Source organism: Fukomys damarensis, unplaced genomic scaffold (assembly GCF_012274545.1).
Source record: "Fukomys damarensis isolate Sample0158 unplaced genomic scaffold, DMR_v1.0_HiC HiC_scaffold_24, whole genome shotgun sequence".
Taxonomy (NCBI): domain Eukaryota; kingdom Metazoa; phylum Chordata; class Mammalia; order Rodentia; family Bathyergidae; genus Fukomys; species Fukomys damarensis.
This window is the reverse complement of record NW_022900936.1, coordinates 66,543,254-66,561,848: the sequence shown is the minus strand read 5'-3', so window position 1 is coordinate 66,561,848 and position 18,595 is coordinate 66,543,254. Positions and strand designations below refer to the sequence as shown.

Sequence of the window (18,595 nt, the reverse complement as noted above, 5' to 3'; positions counted from 1 at the left end):
AGCTTTTAGGGATTAACTGAGATGGGCCAGGGTTCTGTTGATCCTTATCTCAGTCTTGATTTTGTTGCTTAGGTTGAGTCCTCATGGCTTGAGGGGCAACTTGGTGCTAAAGGGAAGAAGCCTTAAGGCTTGAAGGTCTGCTGGAGTCCAAGGTGACTATAGGTTTAGGGCAGCTATGGCAAACCTTTTAGAGACCAGTGCCCAAACTCCAACCCAAAACCCACTTATTTATTGGGAAGTGCCACCACTGCAATCACACATTCACATCTTTTGTCTTACAAGAAAAACAAGTATTGTGTGTGCCACAGGTTCGCCCCCACTGGTTTAGGGCAGTGGAGACTTTAGGTCATAGATGCTCTGTCTTGAAGGGTGACAAGGTGCAGAAGGTAAATTTGGGGAAATAAACCTCATAAGGCCAAATTTCAGATGGATATTCCCTAAATAACTAACATGCCTAGGTGCAGAGCTGAGAAAGAGTTGACCCAAAATCTTATAAAACGAAGGTCAAGCTTTGCTCTGCTTTGACTCACCTATTGGGTATTTGTAGGCTGAAGTGAAAAGTCATATTTTTTTTAGCAAAAAACACTTTTAACTCCCTGATTATCTTAGGATAAAACACAAATCATGCATGTAATGAATACCAGGGAAAGGATCCAGGAGTTTATCCTCTGCCCCTGTGGTGGTCTCTGTGTCAAGGCTCTGTCATTGATGATGATTATTACTCTACCTGGGTTCTGCCTGTAGCTCCCTACCCACTCCTGACCCGGATGTTCTCTCCACAGTTCATTCATCTGAAGATACTGGGTTGAAACCAAATGATCTGTAAGAGCTCCGCTCATCGAGTTTTCTGTGATGACATTTTCATATTATCGTCCCCACGGGTTTATTGGCAGCTGGAGCAATGTGGATGGGGCTGTAGGAGGGACCTCCAAGAGCTGATAATGCAAATGCTCCCTGGGAAAGGGTGTGGGGTGGGGCGGAGAGCATCCCCACCTCCTCACGCCCCAGGTTCCACAGCTCGCTGAGCCTCTGCCCCTCCCCCATTGGGTCTCTACCTTCCCTCTGGGGCCCAGCCTCCCAAACAGTCAGCCCTGGGAAGAAAGGAAGAAAATCCGTATCCAATCTGCTCTTTTCAGAGCAAAGGGAAGGAATCTGCATCTCAATCTTATCTTTGTGCCGAGTTTGGCTAAGCTTGGCCCCCCAAGTGGTGAGTGATGGGTGGGTGGGAAGATGCCTTTGCTGCTCTGTGAAGGAGAAGCCCAGCGCTGGGCGGCGCTGGGCAGCTGGTGGCCTGGGCCCGGTTGGGGACTGAGAGGCACCCCCCACACCATTCTTCCTTGCTCCTGGTGTCCCTCTGTTTCCTCTTTTTTTTCTCTCCCTCTTTCCCAGGCAGGCAGCCAAGTGGGGACTTTGAATGGAAGCAAAGAGGGAGGGGCCAGGGGAGGAGGATCCTCCAGAACCCCACTCCCAAATGTCCTCAGCAGATGGGGCTTGAGTGGGGACCAGAGGCAGCGTCTCCTTCGCTCCCACTGTCCTGGCCCTTGGCTGTCACGCCTGGACTGGGGCAGGTGCCAGGTGCCTGTCAGCGTGCTGGCTCCAGCTTTGGAGTCTGCCCTGTCCATCTGGAACCTCTGGAATTTGTTTCTCGAGAGCGGAGAAACTGGCTCCCACAGCCCAAACTCACAGAAGGCTGACTTGCGTCAACTTAATAATTTATAGCTAGAAAGTGCTCTCCTTGGTAAGTAAGCCCAGTCAGGAAACTAAATTGGGCTCCAACCGCTGCTTAGAAAGTGCATACAGCATGGGCTGCTGAATATGCCCAGAGGATCGGGTCCATGTGCTCTGGAGGGAGGACAGCAATATCAGAGTAGTCTGCAGCATGAGCTCTTGCCAGCAGTCTCCAGATTCCATATCAGCTCTAATGTTCACCAGCGCTGGGATCTCAGGCCAGTTCCTCAGCTTCCATAACCTCTGATTCTCACTTGGAGAACATGGATCACACACGGGCATTTCTTGGTTTCCTTTTGAAGCTATCGTGAAATCTTTCAGAGCAAGAGCCTAGCACAGTGCCTGGCATGTGCTCTTTCTGCTCCAGCTATTTTCACCCAAGCACTCCTCTTTAGAGTTACATTGTCATTTCCTATTTGATTATATTGTTTTGTGCAATAAAAAGAAGAGATCTCTGCTGCTTTGTAATTTGGGGGACCCTACTGCTGCTGCTCAGATGCAGCTCTGTGGCTGCATAGCCACCCACCTGGGCCCGTGGTTTATTTCCCTGCTGTGCTGGAGGCCCAGCCTGCGGTGGGGCTGGTGTGCCTCCACAGAGTGCACAAGGGGACCCAAGTCCAGCCTGCTCTGGGTGTGAGGCTGAACTCTCCCAGCGGAAGAGGTGCCTGATTCCAGTTGTCAGATTCACCCAGTCACAAGTGACCTCTCTACTTCCTCTCTTCCATTGCCTGCTGCCACCTGATTTCCCAGATCACAACCTTGACCATTTTGTTCCACCACTGCAGACTCCCCAGGTCCCCCCGTGCAGCAAAGAAACCTCCTGAAGCCTCACTGTGACCCAGCCTTCCTTTCCCTCACCTTCCTTTCCAGACTCACACATCCTCGCCCCCCTCTCTCCTGTGTCTCCAGCACCCTGGAGTATCTGAGGACGCCCAGGGCCAAGTCTCTGCCTGTGCTGTGCTCTCAGTCTGAAGAAGTGCTGCCCTATTTCGTTTGAGGCCAATGGTCTCCACCAGGCATCCTGGGCCTCCCTCCCACAGACAGCCCAGCTGTCTCACTGTTTGCCCAGGGAAAGCCTCAGAGGACAAGCTCAGCGTCTGCTTCCAGCTGATGTTTTACCAGAGTTTTGGTCTAGCTTCTGGCTGGCAGCTCCTGGAGAGCCGGGGCTGCACTACTCCTCACACTGAATGTATGGAAGGACCACTGAACTGGCCCTCAGGTGGTCTGGCCACTCTGGCTCTGGCACACAGGGGAAGACACAGCTGTGCAGGGAGCAAATGGGGGCTGTTTTAGGCTCTGTGGGGGATTCAGGGCCAACATATGAGTATGCACATGTGTGTGCAGATGCGCGCGCGCGCATGCACACACACACACACACACACACACACACACACTCACAAAGGGCAGAGGTCCCTCTGACTGGGCCTCCAGATTGCTTTGGCCCAAGCTCTCTGCCTTTCTCTCTTTCTGCCTCACCATCACTCCAAGATTTCATTTCCTCTGTTGTAGCTGCCTCCTCCTCCTGCTCCTGCTCCTGCTGCTGCTGCTGCTGTCAGTGCTGGGCAAACAGGCCCTGCAGAAGTCCCAGAGAAGGTGAACAGTCCTCAAGGGACTGCCTGTGTGGCTGTGAGCTCTGGCACCCACGCATACTCCCTTTCACCCTCCTCAGGCACCATTAGAGTGACCCCACAGTGGGGCCCTGCAGGGAACTGGGGCAGCAGCATAGGAGAAGGCAAGAGGCTCTGGCTGAAGATATAGAAAATGCTTTCCTGTGGCTCAGGGTTTCCCAAAATAGCAGGAGTTAGCTGGTGCTGCACCTTCCTTCCCTGCTCCTAGAGTGTCTCACTGCCTCTACCACCGTGCCAGTGACAGGAAGCCCCAGAACAGGGCAGGGATGAGCTTTCTGTACTCCCTTCCTCATCGGGATCCCAGGCCCCAGGTCACTGTCTCTCCCTCAGGGATCCATTTCCTCTCCCTAGAGGTCACTAGAATGTGAGCTCCTTGAATGTAGAGACCGTGCTATTGCCATGTGAGTCTACCTACTTCCCCTCTGTACAGGACTTGTACATAGGCATTCAGAAAGTGCCTAGCAAAAGATCACACAAATGAATGCTTAGCTGAAGTCTTATGTGTACCAATCAGCTTCTACTTATGGACCCACTGTCTGCCAACCTCAGCTCTGGATGCTTCGAGACGTTCTCTCAAGGGCTGGGAATTTAATTCTCAGTGGTACAACATATAAGGCCCTGGGTTCCTTCCCCAGAAACACACACATGCACAGGAGTTCTCTCTAAGGCACGGAACTATTAGCTTTATTTACAAGTGATGAATCTGAAATGTATGCCCGGATATGCCAGCTTCCCATGCTCAGGGCTTTCCGTGGTACTATGCAACCCTCAGGAGAATCAGCCTCTTACCACATATTGCTCTTCTGAGATTGTGTTAACATCAAATCAGACACTTGTATTAGAAATAGAAATTTTACTTGTCTCAGAAATATTGATTTTAAGTATAAAAACTATATTGAATAGAAATAATTTTGGCTAATGATAACTGAAACCTGAAAAACACAGGCTTAAACAAATTAGGAGCGTATTTCCCTCCAATAATAATATCCAGCACTTATACAGCACTTACTTTGTGGCAGGTGCTTTTCTGAGCCCATTAGATGAAAGAAATCATTTAATCTTTGCAACACCATTTTTTAAGAGAGGTGTGCAATTTTCCCCTTACAGACAAAGAAAAAAAGGCTCATCCTACAGTGCTGCATGTTCAGCCTGAGCAAGGCCCTGTACCAAGCACCAAGTAAAGGAAGAAAGGAGGGAAGCAGAGAAGGAAGGAAAAAAAGGGAGGAAGGAACCAAAGAAGAAAAGAAGAGAGAAAGAGCAAGGGACAAAGCTGGAAAAGAAATCTGGCAGTAGGCAGAGTAGAGCCACTTCTGTGTTGTTGTCCCAGCTCCAACCTGCCTCCGGCACCACCACCCTTAGCTGACTATCACTGAGAAATTGCAAGTGGCCAGGGAAGCAGCATCCCTATCCCATCTATGGAAAAAGTAAAGTCCTCTTGGAACATTCTTTGCCTTGCCCATTGGCGATTTTCATGCACCATCTGGCTGCCTCTGGAAGGCTAGGAGAGGTTTAACTGGGCTACATTGGGCTACATTGCTTCCACCTCTCACTGACGCTAAACTAAGACTGTGCTAGACAGGAGGAAGGCCACAAATGGACTGCGGGACGGCACCTGTGAGCAACTACTGATCTGACGCAATTCCACACAAAACCAGGAATTTCATTTCCAAGACTTGGGTGATGAGTGGTTTATGGAGGGAAAATGTAGTCAGACACCAGGCAGCAGCCAGAACTGGGAATGCAAAGGCTGTCAGTATCCCAGCAAGTTTCCACTATCTCCTGTAACTGGTCTGTTTTCAGATTGTCCTCAACCATGTGGCAGGTGGAAGAGGACCACCCCTGGAACCCATATTTACATTTCCAGATTCGTCTGCATAGACTGACTTGACCTTTGAGGAGACAGCAACTGACTGGTCAATTCTGATCACGTGACCCTATGGGGACCAATTATTGGTCTGTTTTGATCACGTGACTGTCCTGGTGTAGCTGTGGCCCTGATTGAGTGGCTTGTAGAAGGCTTCTGGGACCTACCTGTTGACTGTGAATGGAGGGAGATAATTTCCCCTCTTTGGGGAATTGGAAGTTCTTAGAAGTTGGGAAGTTGCCCCCCAATAAGTGTCTAGAACTCTGCACAGAAAGTGTGACCTTATAATACCCACTGATGTAAGGATTGGCCGCTTTTTTTTTCAGCATGGTATCCTTGCTCTGCTGACATTTTCAAAACTTCAAGCCCTGGCTTTTTGCACTCAGTGCTGGCCATCAGCCCTCCACACTCCAGCCTATTTCTAGCTGCTCCTCTGACCCTGCATTGCACCCCTGCCAGGGCCTACTGGCTCCTTTGCCAAGGAGAAAGAGGTCTTTGACAATGGTGGCAAAACAGGCCTGTACATGAGCCTCCGAAGGACTCAGGATTGGGGCACTGATGTGAGTACACTGTTTCCAGTGGCCTCCCTAATACTCTCTTTGTCTATCTCGGTGTGACTCTGTGTGCTTGCCCATGTGCCTCTCTTCCTCTCTTTTCCCTCCCCTGAAGAAAGGCACTTGAGTAGAGAAGATCCTAGATCCAGGCCCTGCCCTTACCTCTTCCCTGCCTCCATCATGTCCCCTACATCCCTGCCCTTCTCCTGAAACGGCCTGCAGACCTGCGGCACTGGGGCCCAGGTGGATGCAGTGATATTAATCTAGCAATTATTGATTCAGGAAGGACTTGCAGGACATATTAACATAAAAACCATAATGAGAACGGAATTTCTGCTGCAGAATTTAAGAGCTCTGAGGCATGAGATCTCAGGGAGGAGAAGGCGCCCAGGGCACATTCCTAATTCAGGCCCCTGGGCTCAGGATCTGGCCACAGAAGGTGCCAGGCTGGCTGAGTCTCTGAGGATAGTGGTCAGATCTGGGTGGGGAGGCAGGAGGCCTGGAAAGGGAGGGGAGTGTGCAGCAAGGGCAGTTGAGCCATAATGATGGAGGGCAGTTGTGTGCCACCTTGGATGTTTTGAGGGGCTGAGGGGACAAGAGCCCCAACTCAAAGGGTGATATTTGCATATGTGCAGAGTAATCCCTCATGAGCTTTCTGTCAGTCAGGGACCCCCAGGAAGCAGATGGTGCCCTCAAATTGGGAGATGCGAGGGCAGTTTAATAAAGGAGCTGTTTACTGATGTGTGGGAAGGGAGTTGGGAACCATATGGATCATTCCCTGTGCAGTACCCTAGGGCTGAAACCAAGGGGCTGGTGCCACCCAGGTTCAAAAGGCAGGAGGGAGGGAGCAAGTCCCTGTAGCCTGGAAGCAGAGGATGCTGGCAGCTCCTGGGTATCTCCTCCTCTCGCCATTGGCCATACCCACACTGAGGGAAGGGAGGCCCGCCCAGCAAGCAGGAGAGGGTGGATCTGGAGGTACAAAGGGCAGAGGGAAGTCTCTGGTGCTGTCCATGTCCTCCTGGCTCCAGGACAGCTCCCACTAGTGGATCACCAGTGTCTGCCAGGATCGTTCAAGGCCTCTTAAGGGGAGTAACTCCTTTTGTCCTCACAGCTGCTGACGAACTTTTTATTGTTTTCTTCACTCCTGATTTTGGGAAACCAAGGCAAGGAGATGTCAAGTATTTTTCCCAGAGTCACATAGCTAGTAAGGAGAAGAGCTGGGACTTGACCCTGCCCTTTGGTCCTTCTCTTCCACACACATGCCCTGCTGTGGTGCTGTTTGAGAGGCCAGGGGCAGTACTGTGAAAGGGCTCTAGTGGGTACGAAGGCTGGGACAGCAGAGCCAAGGTCCACATGCAGGAAGGCCCAGCCAAACACTGAGGGGAGAAAGAAATACATGAGTGGCAATATGAAAAGATTTTGGGTCCAGCCTCTCTTCCAGAGGTTCTTGCTGAGGAGGATGGCCAGGTCCTTCTGGGAGAGCAGAGAATGCAGTGTTTGTACCTGGGGACCAAGGGACCAAAGAGGGGCCATGGGAATTGATTCCTGACATGGTGCTGAACCGGGCAGGGTAGACCAGCTATGTCTGTCACTGTGCTATTTCTTTGAAGCCTTGTAGCAACTCAGAGATGGGTATCATCCCATTTCACACATGTGTGAGGAAGGAGGAATGAATAAAATAACTTGACTGCAATTTTCCAGAGCAGAATAGCGGTGCTAGGAATGAAAGAGAAAGAAAGGGTTAGGAGCAAGATTTTAGAGCAGGGAGGAGCCCTGGGGCCTCTCAGTGGCTTTCCACCTTGGGGAGGTCCATCAGAGTCACCTCTAGAATCCCCCATCTGCCCATGAAGGCCTCCACTCTGATTCACCCCATCTGTGGTTGGGAGTCCCTGACCCAGTTCAACTTCTAATTTCATAGAAGAGAAAAGCCATTCTTTTCTATAGCTGCATAGTATTTCATTACACAGATACACCATAGCTTATTTAACCAGTCTCTTGTTTCTAGATATTTGATTGTCTTTCATTCTTCTGTTACTTCAAAGAATGTCACTGCAAATAATCTGTTATATAAGTCACCTTGTGTAGGTGCCCCTGAAGTCTGTTTTTGCTTCTCAACTATCTGTGGTGAAGGATCAGGTTTGATTTTTCAATTTACAATTGTTACAGATGGATACTTATATAAAATTCAATAAAAGTGAATTGCCAGAGAAATGAATTGAAAAACAGCATGCAAGTACAAGCCAAAATATTTACTTTGTGCGTTGTTCTCTCTCTCTCTCCATATATACATACATATATATCCCTCATTGTTGTGTTTTTGTGGTGCTGAGGATGGAGCCCAGGATCTTATCTTGCATGTGCTAGGCAAGTTGCCCCTAAGCTGTACCCCCAGATCCAGTTATTTGGTTGTTAGATAGAATACACATAATATTACTTTGTCAAATTGCTAGAAAGGCTTTAAGCACTGGCTCTCAAATTTCTGCATCTGTCTTACTACAGAGTTGTTACTTGGGGATTGGCACTGGCCTGTACACCAGTTTGGGGAGCACCAGGGTAGACTCCCAAAATTAGATCACTGGGTCAAAGAGTAAATGCATTAGTAGTTTTGCCAGATACTGCCAGATCCCCCTCCACATGACTTGTGCCATTTTCACACCCACCAACAGTATATGACAGTGTCCCTTTCCTCTCAGCCTCTCCAGAAGTATGTGGTCTAACTTGGATTTCTGCTAACTTGATAGGTGTGAAGTGGTATCTTAGTCTAAGTGTTAATTTGCATTGCTCTTACTATAAATGAGAAAAAAATATCATTCATATTATTTTAAATTCTGTTTATGTTTATATTCTTTACCTATTGTTCTACTGGATTGTTGGCCTTTTTCTTATTGACCCCTAGGAGTTCTTTATATATTAGGAATATTAGTCCATTTTCTGTAATATGAATTGTAAATAGTTTTCCAGTTTGTCATTTGCCTGTTGATACTACTTGATGTTATTTTTTGGAGGGAGGACATGCAAAAATCTGTGTTCTTAGTGTAGTCGAATTTGTCAATCTTTTCTTTGATGGTTTCTAGATTTTGAGTCATGATTTTTCACTCCAAGGCATGAAGGATTCTGCCCAAATTTTCTTCTGATGTTTTTGTGGTTTTATCCTTAACATTTAAATTTTTTATTCAATTGAAACTTTTTCTAGCATACGATATGAAGTCCAAGTTGGACTTGGGTCCAAGTTTTTCATTTTATCAGTAGTTACTGCCTTCCCTGGTTCCATTTATTAAAATCTTTAAGATACCACTTGTATCATTAAAACTAATTTTTAACCACTTGGGATAATAATAGAAAAGGTTCTATAATTCATCAGTTTTGTACAGAATACTATTAGAAGGAAAATTAACTTTCAAGATATGATCTATAACTTCGCATTACTAAAGCAGAATAAACTCTAAGCAACAAACACAAATATATTTCATTTTTAAATGCTGTGGAGCTGTTGACAACCATGAGGAAATTGAGAGAAGTGGGCACTGATGGAGGGGTCACTTGGTGAGACTGAGTTTTGCATTGCAGGTCTCTTCCCCAGCCTGACTCCAGGACCTAGGACTGCAGAGGGGTCCAGCATGGTGGTCCCAGGACCTCTGGCTGTGTCACTGTTGCTGCCCAGCCTTGCTCTGCTGGTGGCCCACCTTTCCAGCTCCCACGATGTCTCCAGTGAGCCCAACAGTGAGCAGCAACTCTGCACCCTGAGAGAGCATCCCACTGTGACCTTTGAAGGTGAGAACATCCCACTCAGTGGTCCTAAAGGACTTGGGCCAGAGCTCGGCAGGGTCTTCCTGGCTGCTAGAAGACCTTGGGATGTTCATTTCCGGTAGGATGCTGAGCCTCTGATAGATATTTGGTGAAGAACAGGCCCCTGTGTGTGGGCTGGAAGGATCTAACTTTTGTCTCCAGATGATTTATGGAGGGCTGTTGTCCATGCTTTCTCTGGGGGGAGTGGTGGCCTTTCACGAGGGTTCCTTTGCTAGAGAATGAAGCTATGGACGCCCTGGGTGGCAATGGCCAAGATCTGTCTGGGGATCTCAGCAATAGCTGCTCTGGAAGCATGAGCCCCACTTCTTGGCTTCTCTGACAAGGGAAGGGTAAAGATGACTCACTCAATAGGAAGTGCCTGGAGATCTCTGGAAGGCTTCTTTCCCACTCTAAGTGGGCTGCAGGAATCCCTGTTTGGAGTCCTAGGAACCCCCAGCCAAAGGGGCCCTGGTGACTAATAATGCTTCTGCTGAGGGGGGAGCGTGGGAGTGTCCTATTAAAATGTTTCCCAAACTGGGATTTGTGAATTACTGGACATATTCCAAGGAGCTCATGCGGTCTTCATGATTTCTAAAATCAGTATATACATCTGATGATAATCCAAAAAATAAAACAAAAATATCAGAGAGGCCTGGATGTTCTCCCATGACCTATTGACCAGTCTGAGAGTCCCTGGTTGTGTCATGATAGCATTCATAATTCAAGATCCAACACCTACTTGGCGGCTCACATCAGGATCTGCAGATGTTGTCTCAGGGGTCCCAGGTTCTTAAGTCTGACCCACTCTGGCCTACTCTCTCCTCTAATAACCGTGGGGGGGAGGATGCTCTGGGCAAGGAGACTATCATCTCCTTTTGCAAACAGGAAGACCAAGGTCTGGGGCTGGGAGAGACTTGTCAGAGTTGGGCTTCAAAGTCAGCCCTCTGACTCCACTGCCCTGAGACCAGATGCTGTGCCTTCCAGGGCCCTGTCCTGTCCTGCAGGACTAGTGAGGTGGGCCAAGGTAGAAACCAAAGCAGAAATACAAATCAGGGAGTCGTGGGATTTGATGGGCAGAAGATAGGTGAGAATGTTGGGGGCTGCTGGAGGTGGTTTGAAAATGAGGGTTCCTAGCTGCAGGTTGGCTCCCTTCTCTGGGGAGGAAGATTTCCAGCTGTCTTCTCTGTGCTGTCTTGTTTGAACCTGGATCTCTGGCTTTGTAGGCTTAAGTGGATTAGAGTAAATTAGCAATGTCCTGCGTGTACAAACACATGCACACCCGCAGACTCCTGATGCCTCCTAGAGTGCTGGTGGCTGTCACTGCAGCAAAGGACCAAATGAGGGGACAGAAGGAACAGGGTTCTCAGGACTGTCCTCAAGTGACAGATCCTCAGGGAACATGCCCTCACAGGGGCTTTGCCTGGGGCACTACCCACAGGGCTGATCCTTGTCCCTTTCCCCTCTGTTGGGGTGGTCTGTATTGGGGAAAATTGCGGAGAGAGGGGGCTGGAGGGGTGGGAAATGGGGTCCCAAGGACCTGGGTCCCTGGGACCATTTTTGATCTTCCAGGATGAATGGAGTCAATCTGACTTCCTGCCCACCCCCACCTAGTCCATGACAGCTTTGCATGCACACATGCTGGGGGTGAAATTCAGGGCCTCCCACATTTTTATAAGCCTGCTCCTCTGTATCACTCTGGCCAGTGTATTGTTTGGGGACTTGAGATGAAGTATTAACTGTGGGTACTCACTTACCTTGTGTTGCTCCTTGAAAGTTGCTGCCTCCAGCCCAGCTGGCTCAGCATCAGGACTGTTGCTGTGGTCTCCTCACATATCTAGCACAGTTGAGCACACAGTAGGGACTCAGTTCTCCCCAGCTGAGAGACTGAGCTCTGGCTGGTGCCCAGTTCTAGAGGAGTTACACTGATCTAGCACAAGCCAACCCCTGTTTCCAGGACCCCCTCACATGTGACACTTGGTTTCCAGGTGACTTGTGGGCCTCCCAACACATAGCTGCATGTTTCCCTCTCCTCTGGCACCTGGTGGATCTGTGAATAACCCCTGAATACCCTAGAGGAGTTGCTAGAGGCACAATCTGACTGGTGGCTTTCTGCTTTGAAACGTGACATTTTCTCCTGTGGGTTTCTTTTAGGGGGGCCCCCTCTGTATCACTCTGGCCAGCGTATTGCTCAGTTGGCCACAGCACACCCATTCTAGGTGGCAGGGAGAAGCCAAGCTGGAGTTAACACTGATGGTGGTTAATCCACAAAGTGGGTAATTGAATTGACTGTAATTAAAATCACAGGCGTGTCATGGAGAATGTCATTTTTCTCTTAAAGTCGCCGTCCAAAGCCTTCACAGCACACGTAGCTCAGAACGTGCTTGGTGTTTTAAAGACAGCTTTCCCTCTGGTCCCCGTTGCCTGTTTAATAAGACGAGGCTGGCTCCCTTCCCAAGGCTCCCCCAGGATTACAGCGTGGCACCTGCCCCTGGCAGCATCTCTCCCCACTCGTCCCTGTCCATTAGGCTGGCCCGTGTATGTTCCTTCAGGCTAAGGGACAGGGACAGACACTGGAAGGAGACCCTTCTCCCACCTTCCCGTTGTCACCCAGCTTGGGCTGTGTTTCCTCTTCTTTCCTCCTCCCCAAGCAAAGACCTTGATGAAGATTGAGCCGTCCAATCGTGCCCTTTGCCTTCCATTCAGCTGCCCACATCTGGGGAAGGGGGAGTCCCTGGCACAGAGAAGGAAGGAATCAAAGTATCACTTATCTGATGGAAACAGGCAAGCCCTGCCCCACCCCTGCCCTGCCTCCACACACCCAGGAAAGACCTGAGCTCATCCAGAGGAACAGGGGCATACTGTGTAAGTGGAACAGGGAGGGTAGAGGGAATGTGGGACAAAATAAGAGGTGGTAGAGAGCTTATAGTCCAGAAGGTCTTCTGGAGGAGGAGAGCCCTTGGTTTAACTTGAAGGGGGCACTACAGTCTCCCAGGATCTCCACAAGTGGCCCTGAGGTCAGCTAAAAACCTGCCCTTGGGTTCAGATCTATTCCTTATGCATTTATTGCCCAAATGCCATCAAGCCATCAAGGCTATGTGACAGTTCTCATTAACCCATAGGTAACTGCTGGAGACAGGGGGAAGACCCAAGGAATTTGCTTCACTCTGCTGCAGAATTTCTTCTTTTTTAAAAACTATGTATATCACAGCTTTCTGAAAAACATCCAACTCACAAAACCTCCAGTTCTCCAGGGAGCGATTAAGTGTTTGCCTGTCGTGCAGAAATGAAGGGCTGCTTTTACTCTGTAGTGGAGGGATAATGAGCAATGATTTATTTCCCCTGGATTACACACACACACACACACACACACACACTCACACACACACACGCACGCACAGTCCTCTGGGCCTTGTGCGAGCTACTTGCTTATGCACCACGGGGAGAGAGCTCACTGCCTCACACTTTCCCATCATCTTTACTCCCATCAGCATGGGAGTTCCTCTGCCCATGGCTCTGGCCTTCCCAGTGCTGCTTTCCTCCCTTCCATGAAGCAGAGCTGAGCAGAGCTATCTGGAGATGCGGGTCAAAATGGCAGAAGTGGGTCTGTATCAAGGGAAAGCCAGCTGACATGGCCCAGGTGTACCCTTCCACCCACCCCCCAGATAGCCAGAGAGCTGTGCGGTCTCTTTGCCCACCCAAGCTCTTCAGAAGGCTTTGGGTTTGGCTAAAGATAAGGTGGACACTGACTATCTGTCTCCTGTCCCTCCCACTTCCTTCTCATCTGAAATCCTATTATTTGTATATTCCTGCAAGGCTGAGATCCTTCCCAGTTCCCAGGACAAACTACCAGGCTAGACATACCCGTGATGGGGCTGTGATGACAGTAAAGCAGAAGAAAGCCCTTAGCCCCAACTGGGGTAGTCAGTGAAGGCATCTTGGAGGAGTAGGGGCGGGGGCAACTGGAACTGTTCCATCAGCGGAGAACAGAGGTACAGAGGTTTGCAGGCTCCTACTCCCAGGATCTCCACAAGTGGCCCTGAGGTCAGCTAAAAACCTGCCCTTGGGTTCAGATCTATTCCTTATGCATTTATTGCCCAAATGCCATCAAGCCATCAAGGCTATGTGACAGTTCTCATTAACCCATAGGTAACTGCTGGAGACAGGGGGAAGACCCAAGGAATTTGCTTCACTCTGCTGCAGAATTTCTTCTTTTTTAAAAACTATGTATATCACAGCTTTCTGAAAAACATCCAACTCACAAAACCTCCAGTTCTCCAGGGAGCGATTAAGTGTTTGCCTGTCGTGCAGAAATGAAGGGCTGCTTTTACTCTGTAGTGGAGGGATAATGAGCAATGATTTATTTCCCCTGGATTACACACACACACACACACACACACACACTCACACACACACACGCACGCACAGTCCTCTGGGCCTTGTGCGAGCTACTTGCTTATGCACCACGGGGAGAGAGCTCACTGCCTCACACTTTCCCATCATCTTTACTCCCATCAGCATGGGAGTTCCTCTGCCCATGGCTCTGGCCTTCCCAGTGCTGCTTTCCTCCCTTCCATGAAGCAGAGCTGAGCAGAGCTATCTGGAGATGCGGGTGAAAATGGCAGAAGTGGGTCTGTATAAAGGGAAAGCCAGCTGACATGGCCCAGGTGTACCCTTCCACCCACCCCCCAGATAGCCAGAGAGCTGTGCGGTCTCTTTGCCCACCCAAGCTCTTCAGAAGGCTTTGGGTTTGGCTAAAGATAAGGTGTACACTGACTATCTGTCTCCTGTCCCTCCCACGTCCTTCTCATCTGAAATCCTATTATTTGTATATTCCTGCAAGGCTGAGATCCTTCCCAGTCCCCAGGACAAACTACCAGGCTAGACACACCCGTGATGGGGCTGTGATGACAGTAAAGCAGAAGAAAGCCCTTAGCCCCGACTGGGGTAGTCAGTGAAGGCATCTTGGAGGAGTAGGGGTGGGGGCAACTGGAACTGTTCCATCAGCGGAGAACAGAGGTACAGAGGTTTGCAGGCTCCTATGGAATAGATCCTGGGCATGTGAAATAAGTCAGTGTGGCTGGGGTGGAGAATTTGAGGGAATATAAAGATTAAGCATTATTCTTTCAACTGATTGCTAGATGTTTAATTGCCAGGCATTTGACCTGGGAGGAGAGCGTGGCTGGAACCCAAAGGTATGGGCATTGAGGCACCCTGGAGAGTTGGGAAGGGATCTAAAAGGGAGAGTGACATAGCTACACTTACCCTTCAGAAAGGGCACTTTGGTTGTCTTGTGGGAAATAGAGTAGAAGGAGCAGGAGTGGTGGGAAGGCTGGTGAGCAGACCGTGGGCACCAGTCCCGGCCGGAAATGATGGCAGCTTGGTGGTGGGTGGGGTCCAGAGAGAAAGGTGTGGATGACTTGGGGGTAGAACAAACTGGATGTGCTGTTGTGTATTGATGAGGCTACAGAGGGACTGGGGCATCAAGGGTGCTTATAGGTTTCCTTCTATGCTTCTGGAGGAAGGTAGAGCCCTCCTTTGAGCTAGGGCACAAGGCTGAAGCAGTGACAATGTTACCACCACTCCCCAGGGCACATAGCTGGCTGCTTTCAGAGATGGGCATATGGATCTCAGGTTTCCCAGGCACCTCTACCCTCTTAGCTCAAGCTTTCCTCTCTTCTGTTCTCCGGCCTGGTGCTGGTGCAACAGTGCCCTGGCCCAATAGTAACGGAAGTGTTGCCTCTTCCTCCACCAGATCTGAAGCCGTGGATCTCTAACTTCACCTACCCTGGAGCCCGAGATTTCTCCCAACTTGCTCTAGATCCTACCAGGAATCAGCTCATCGTGGGAGCCAGGTAATGAGGTGCAGGGAAGTCAGGGCCAGAGTTCAATGCTTAGAACTGGGTGGGGGGTGGGGGTGGGGGAATGTTACTCAGGATGAGCCCACCAGACAGACCTATGTCCCAGCCCTGTTCTCTGTCAGGTGTGTGTGTGTGTGTGTGTGTGTGTGTGTTTGTGAGTGAGACTGTCTGTCACTCAGGAAAGAAAGTATGTGGTATGTGGGGACTGGGGACAGGGGGCAGGGGTGACCCCTAGACCTCCCCATCTCAGCCTTCTGGTTGGCAGTACTCTTGCTGGCCACCTCCTGTCCCTGTTCCTGTAGTGATGCCAGGACCTGCCTAATTGGTGAACTCCCAGGAGCCTGGCGCAGAAAAGGTGCCCAGGAGCCCCCTGCTGGCCAGCTGGTCACCTGCATGTGGCGTGCAGATAAAGCCAAGAACTTCTCTCTCTGAGGGCCTCATTTCCTTGTAAGGCGCACCAGTACCCCCACCGTCCTGATCCAGATCTAACAGATAAAACTGTCTAGGCAGGCCTTGTGAGACTTTCCTGGGCAGAGTAAAAGAAGCTAATTCCTCACAAAATCACAGACTGTCACCTGGGGTACAAAGAGAGCCTAGAGACGCTCTGTCTGGTGGGTCTCACAGTAGGTCCTTGGGCTAACAGGTGCTATGCATCTTGCAAACTTGTTGGAAATGTAAAATCCTTGAGTCTTCCTCAGCCTCCTGAATCAGAAACTCTGGGTATGTCTCCCCCACCAAGCTGTTGTTCATTAAGCCCTCCAGGTGACTGCCCAAGCTCGGGTTTAAGAATGGCTGCCACAATCGATCATGAAGAAGCAGAGGTCCTGAGAAGGGAGGCCTCCCTGAGATCCCACATAGGGCATGGACTAGATCCTGGGTTTGCTAACCTGGGGTTAGCATTTAAACTGCTGGTGGTTCTGTGTCATGCTCTCTGGGAACACTAGTAGTTTTTACCCTCCACCCCAGAGGTTTTGTTTATGGGCTTCAGAGTCAGAAGGTTGGCCACTGGGTTGGGCACCTCCAAACTGTGCCATGTAGCTGGTGTCCTCGCTCTCTGGCCCTGATCTATGTCTTCACCCCTTCATTTGCTGTATGAAAAGGAATAGGACCACATAAGCTGGATCCTCCTTCTGGATGAAGTTTCCTCATCTGTAAAGTCTGAGTTGTAGTGCCTGCTGATAACCTCATGGGGCTGCTGGGAAGCTGAGCTGAAAACATTTTCTTTTGATGCTTAAAAATTTTAAATTAACTAATTGTTTTGCACCATCCCCAATTATTATACCAATGTTATTGGTATAATATTCGAAAGCTTCAAGAGTATATAGAAGAAAAGCAGGGGCCCTTCTCGGGGAGCACAGCCTGGCTCTTTCCACAAAGGCAGGTATGGAGGAGTAGGAGCTTGATTGTGCAGTAAAGAGAGTGATTATTTTTGCACTCTATATTGAAGTGATCGTAGATTCACCTACAATTGCAAGAAATACTGCAGAGATCCCCTGTGCCCTTCGCCCAGCATCCCCCAACGGTGACATCTTGCATAATTGTAGTACATTATAACCTAGAAACTGACATTCAAGCCATCCTTCCAAGAAGCTCAGATCTCAGCCGTTTACACATGCACTTTGTAAAACCCAAAAGGCGGCACGTGAAGATTTCATCTGAAACCTTGTGAAAGTAGTCTGAAGGCTGCCATTCATTCAGTGCCTCTCGTGTTCCAGGCGCTACTTATGTACTGTCTATATAATGACTCAGCTAGTAGATAGGGGGAATCAGACATGCAATAAATAAACTAGTACATGTAGTAAATCATGCATGCAGGTAATTATCGAGTATTCTCTGCAACCCCAGGAGGTGGGTTACACGATTAACCCCATTTTATAGACCAGGAAATCGAGCTCAGAGAGATTAAGTCACACTGGTCTTCCTGACCACTCGGGCCTCCTCATATACACATGCTGATAGTTTGTGGAACTGCGGAGTCCCTTGCACGGTCAGAGGATACATCTTTTCCTGGGTTCTTGAGCCTGAGTCTGCCCTCACATGAATGGGGAGATCCCTTCTGGACTGGTCCTTTATGCCTGTAAAGCCAGTTTGGTGGATCCTTGGCTGCTTTTTCCTCCTCCTTTTTCTGAGGTACTTTTCTTCCTCCTTCTCTGCCTGAAAATTTCTTCTTCTTGACCCCTTTGGGCCTCTGGCATTCAGGCTGGGGAAAAAGTTTTTATCCATCTCCAATCTTGCCTTGCTCCCTGTGGACCCAGGGGTGGGTCTGGCTGCAGCGTCTCTCTGTTCTCTTCTCCCAGCTCCCAGTGGGGCCTGCTGAGATGCTGTGATGAATGGCTTTTGATGGTATACAGACGAGTCCAGTGATGCAACGCTTCCCCTGATTTGTTAAAGCTGTGAGCAGATGCCTGCGTTACCTGAGTAGACAGCTGGGGCACAGCCATGAGCCAGAGCCCATCTGTCCCCAGGCCAGAAGCATAGGGTGGGGAAGCTCTGCCAAGAACCTGGACAGGGGGCTGGGAAAGATGGCACAAGCCTGGAGCCAAGGTCACGAGCGAGACCCACCCAGCCCAGGAGGACCACAGACTCTCGGGCTTGCAGCTAGAGTCCCGAGAGGAATATCAGACCAGAGAGGTCCCTTTCTGGCTCCTGGCAACAGGGGCCCCTCCTTCCCTTTCTGGCACACTCCCTGACTTTCCGCTCATTTATCTTCCCAGCACAGCTGAGGTCAGCCAGGACTTTCTAAAGTAATTATTCCTGAAAAGTTCAGGAACCCAAAGAGAAATGGCTAAGGAAAGATACAAGGAAAGAAAAAAGGTCCTCCAGGAAAACCAGAGCTTTACATCTGCTTGTCATTAATTTAGCCTGTTAATATGGCTCCGCAGGCCTGGCAATAAAAAAGCCAGACATGAACTAGTTCTCCATTCTACAGATGCAGCCACCGAGGCCCACAGAAGGGCCCAGCAAGTGCCCGAGCTGGAATTCTGCCTGCCCCTGCCTGCCTCTAGTCTGTGAACTTGAAATCACTTGCCTGTGGCACTCCGACTGGGCCACCCTCACTGTTTCTGAGTCCATGCAAAGCAGTCCCAGTGGCACCTGATGCTCATCATGGGTTTGGGATTATCACCATTAGCACCTTCTCTAGGACTACTGAAGGCAGGCGAGCAGCTGGCTGCTGGT

General features: G+C 49.7%; 1 protein-coding gene across 1 annotated transcript in view; it reads left to right on the top strand.

Moving 5' to 3' along the window:
• The window catches only part of Sema5b (semaphorin 5B), a 60,157-nt gene that overhangs the window by 14,114 nt on the left and 27,448 nt on the right, over window positions 1–18,595 (top strand). Inside the window, exons 2-3 of the mRNA XM_033768065.1 lie at window positions 9,342–9,545; window positions 15,313–15,412. Coding sequence (XP_033623956.1) covers window positions 9,392–9,545; window positions 15,313–15,412 — 254 coding nt within the window. The 5' untranslated portion in view covers window positions 9,342–9,391. The remainder of the gene's footprint in view (window positions 1–9,341; window positions 9,546–15,312; window positions 15,413–18,595) is intronic.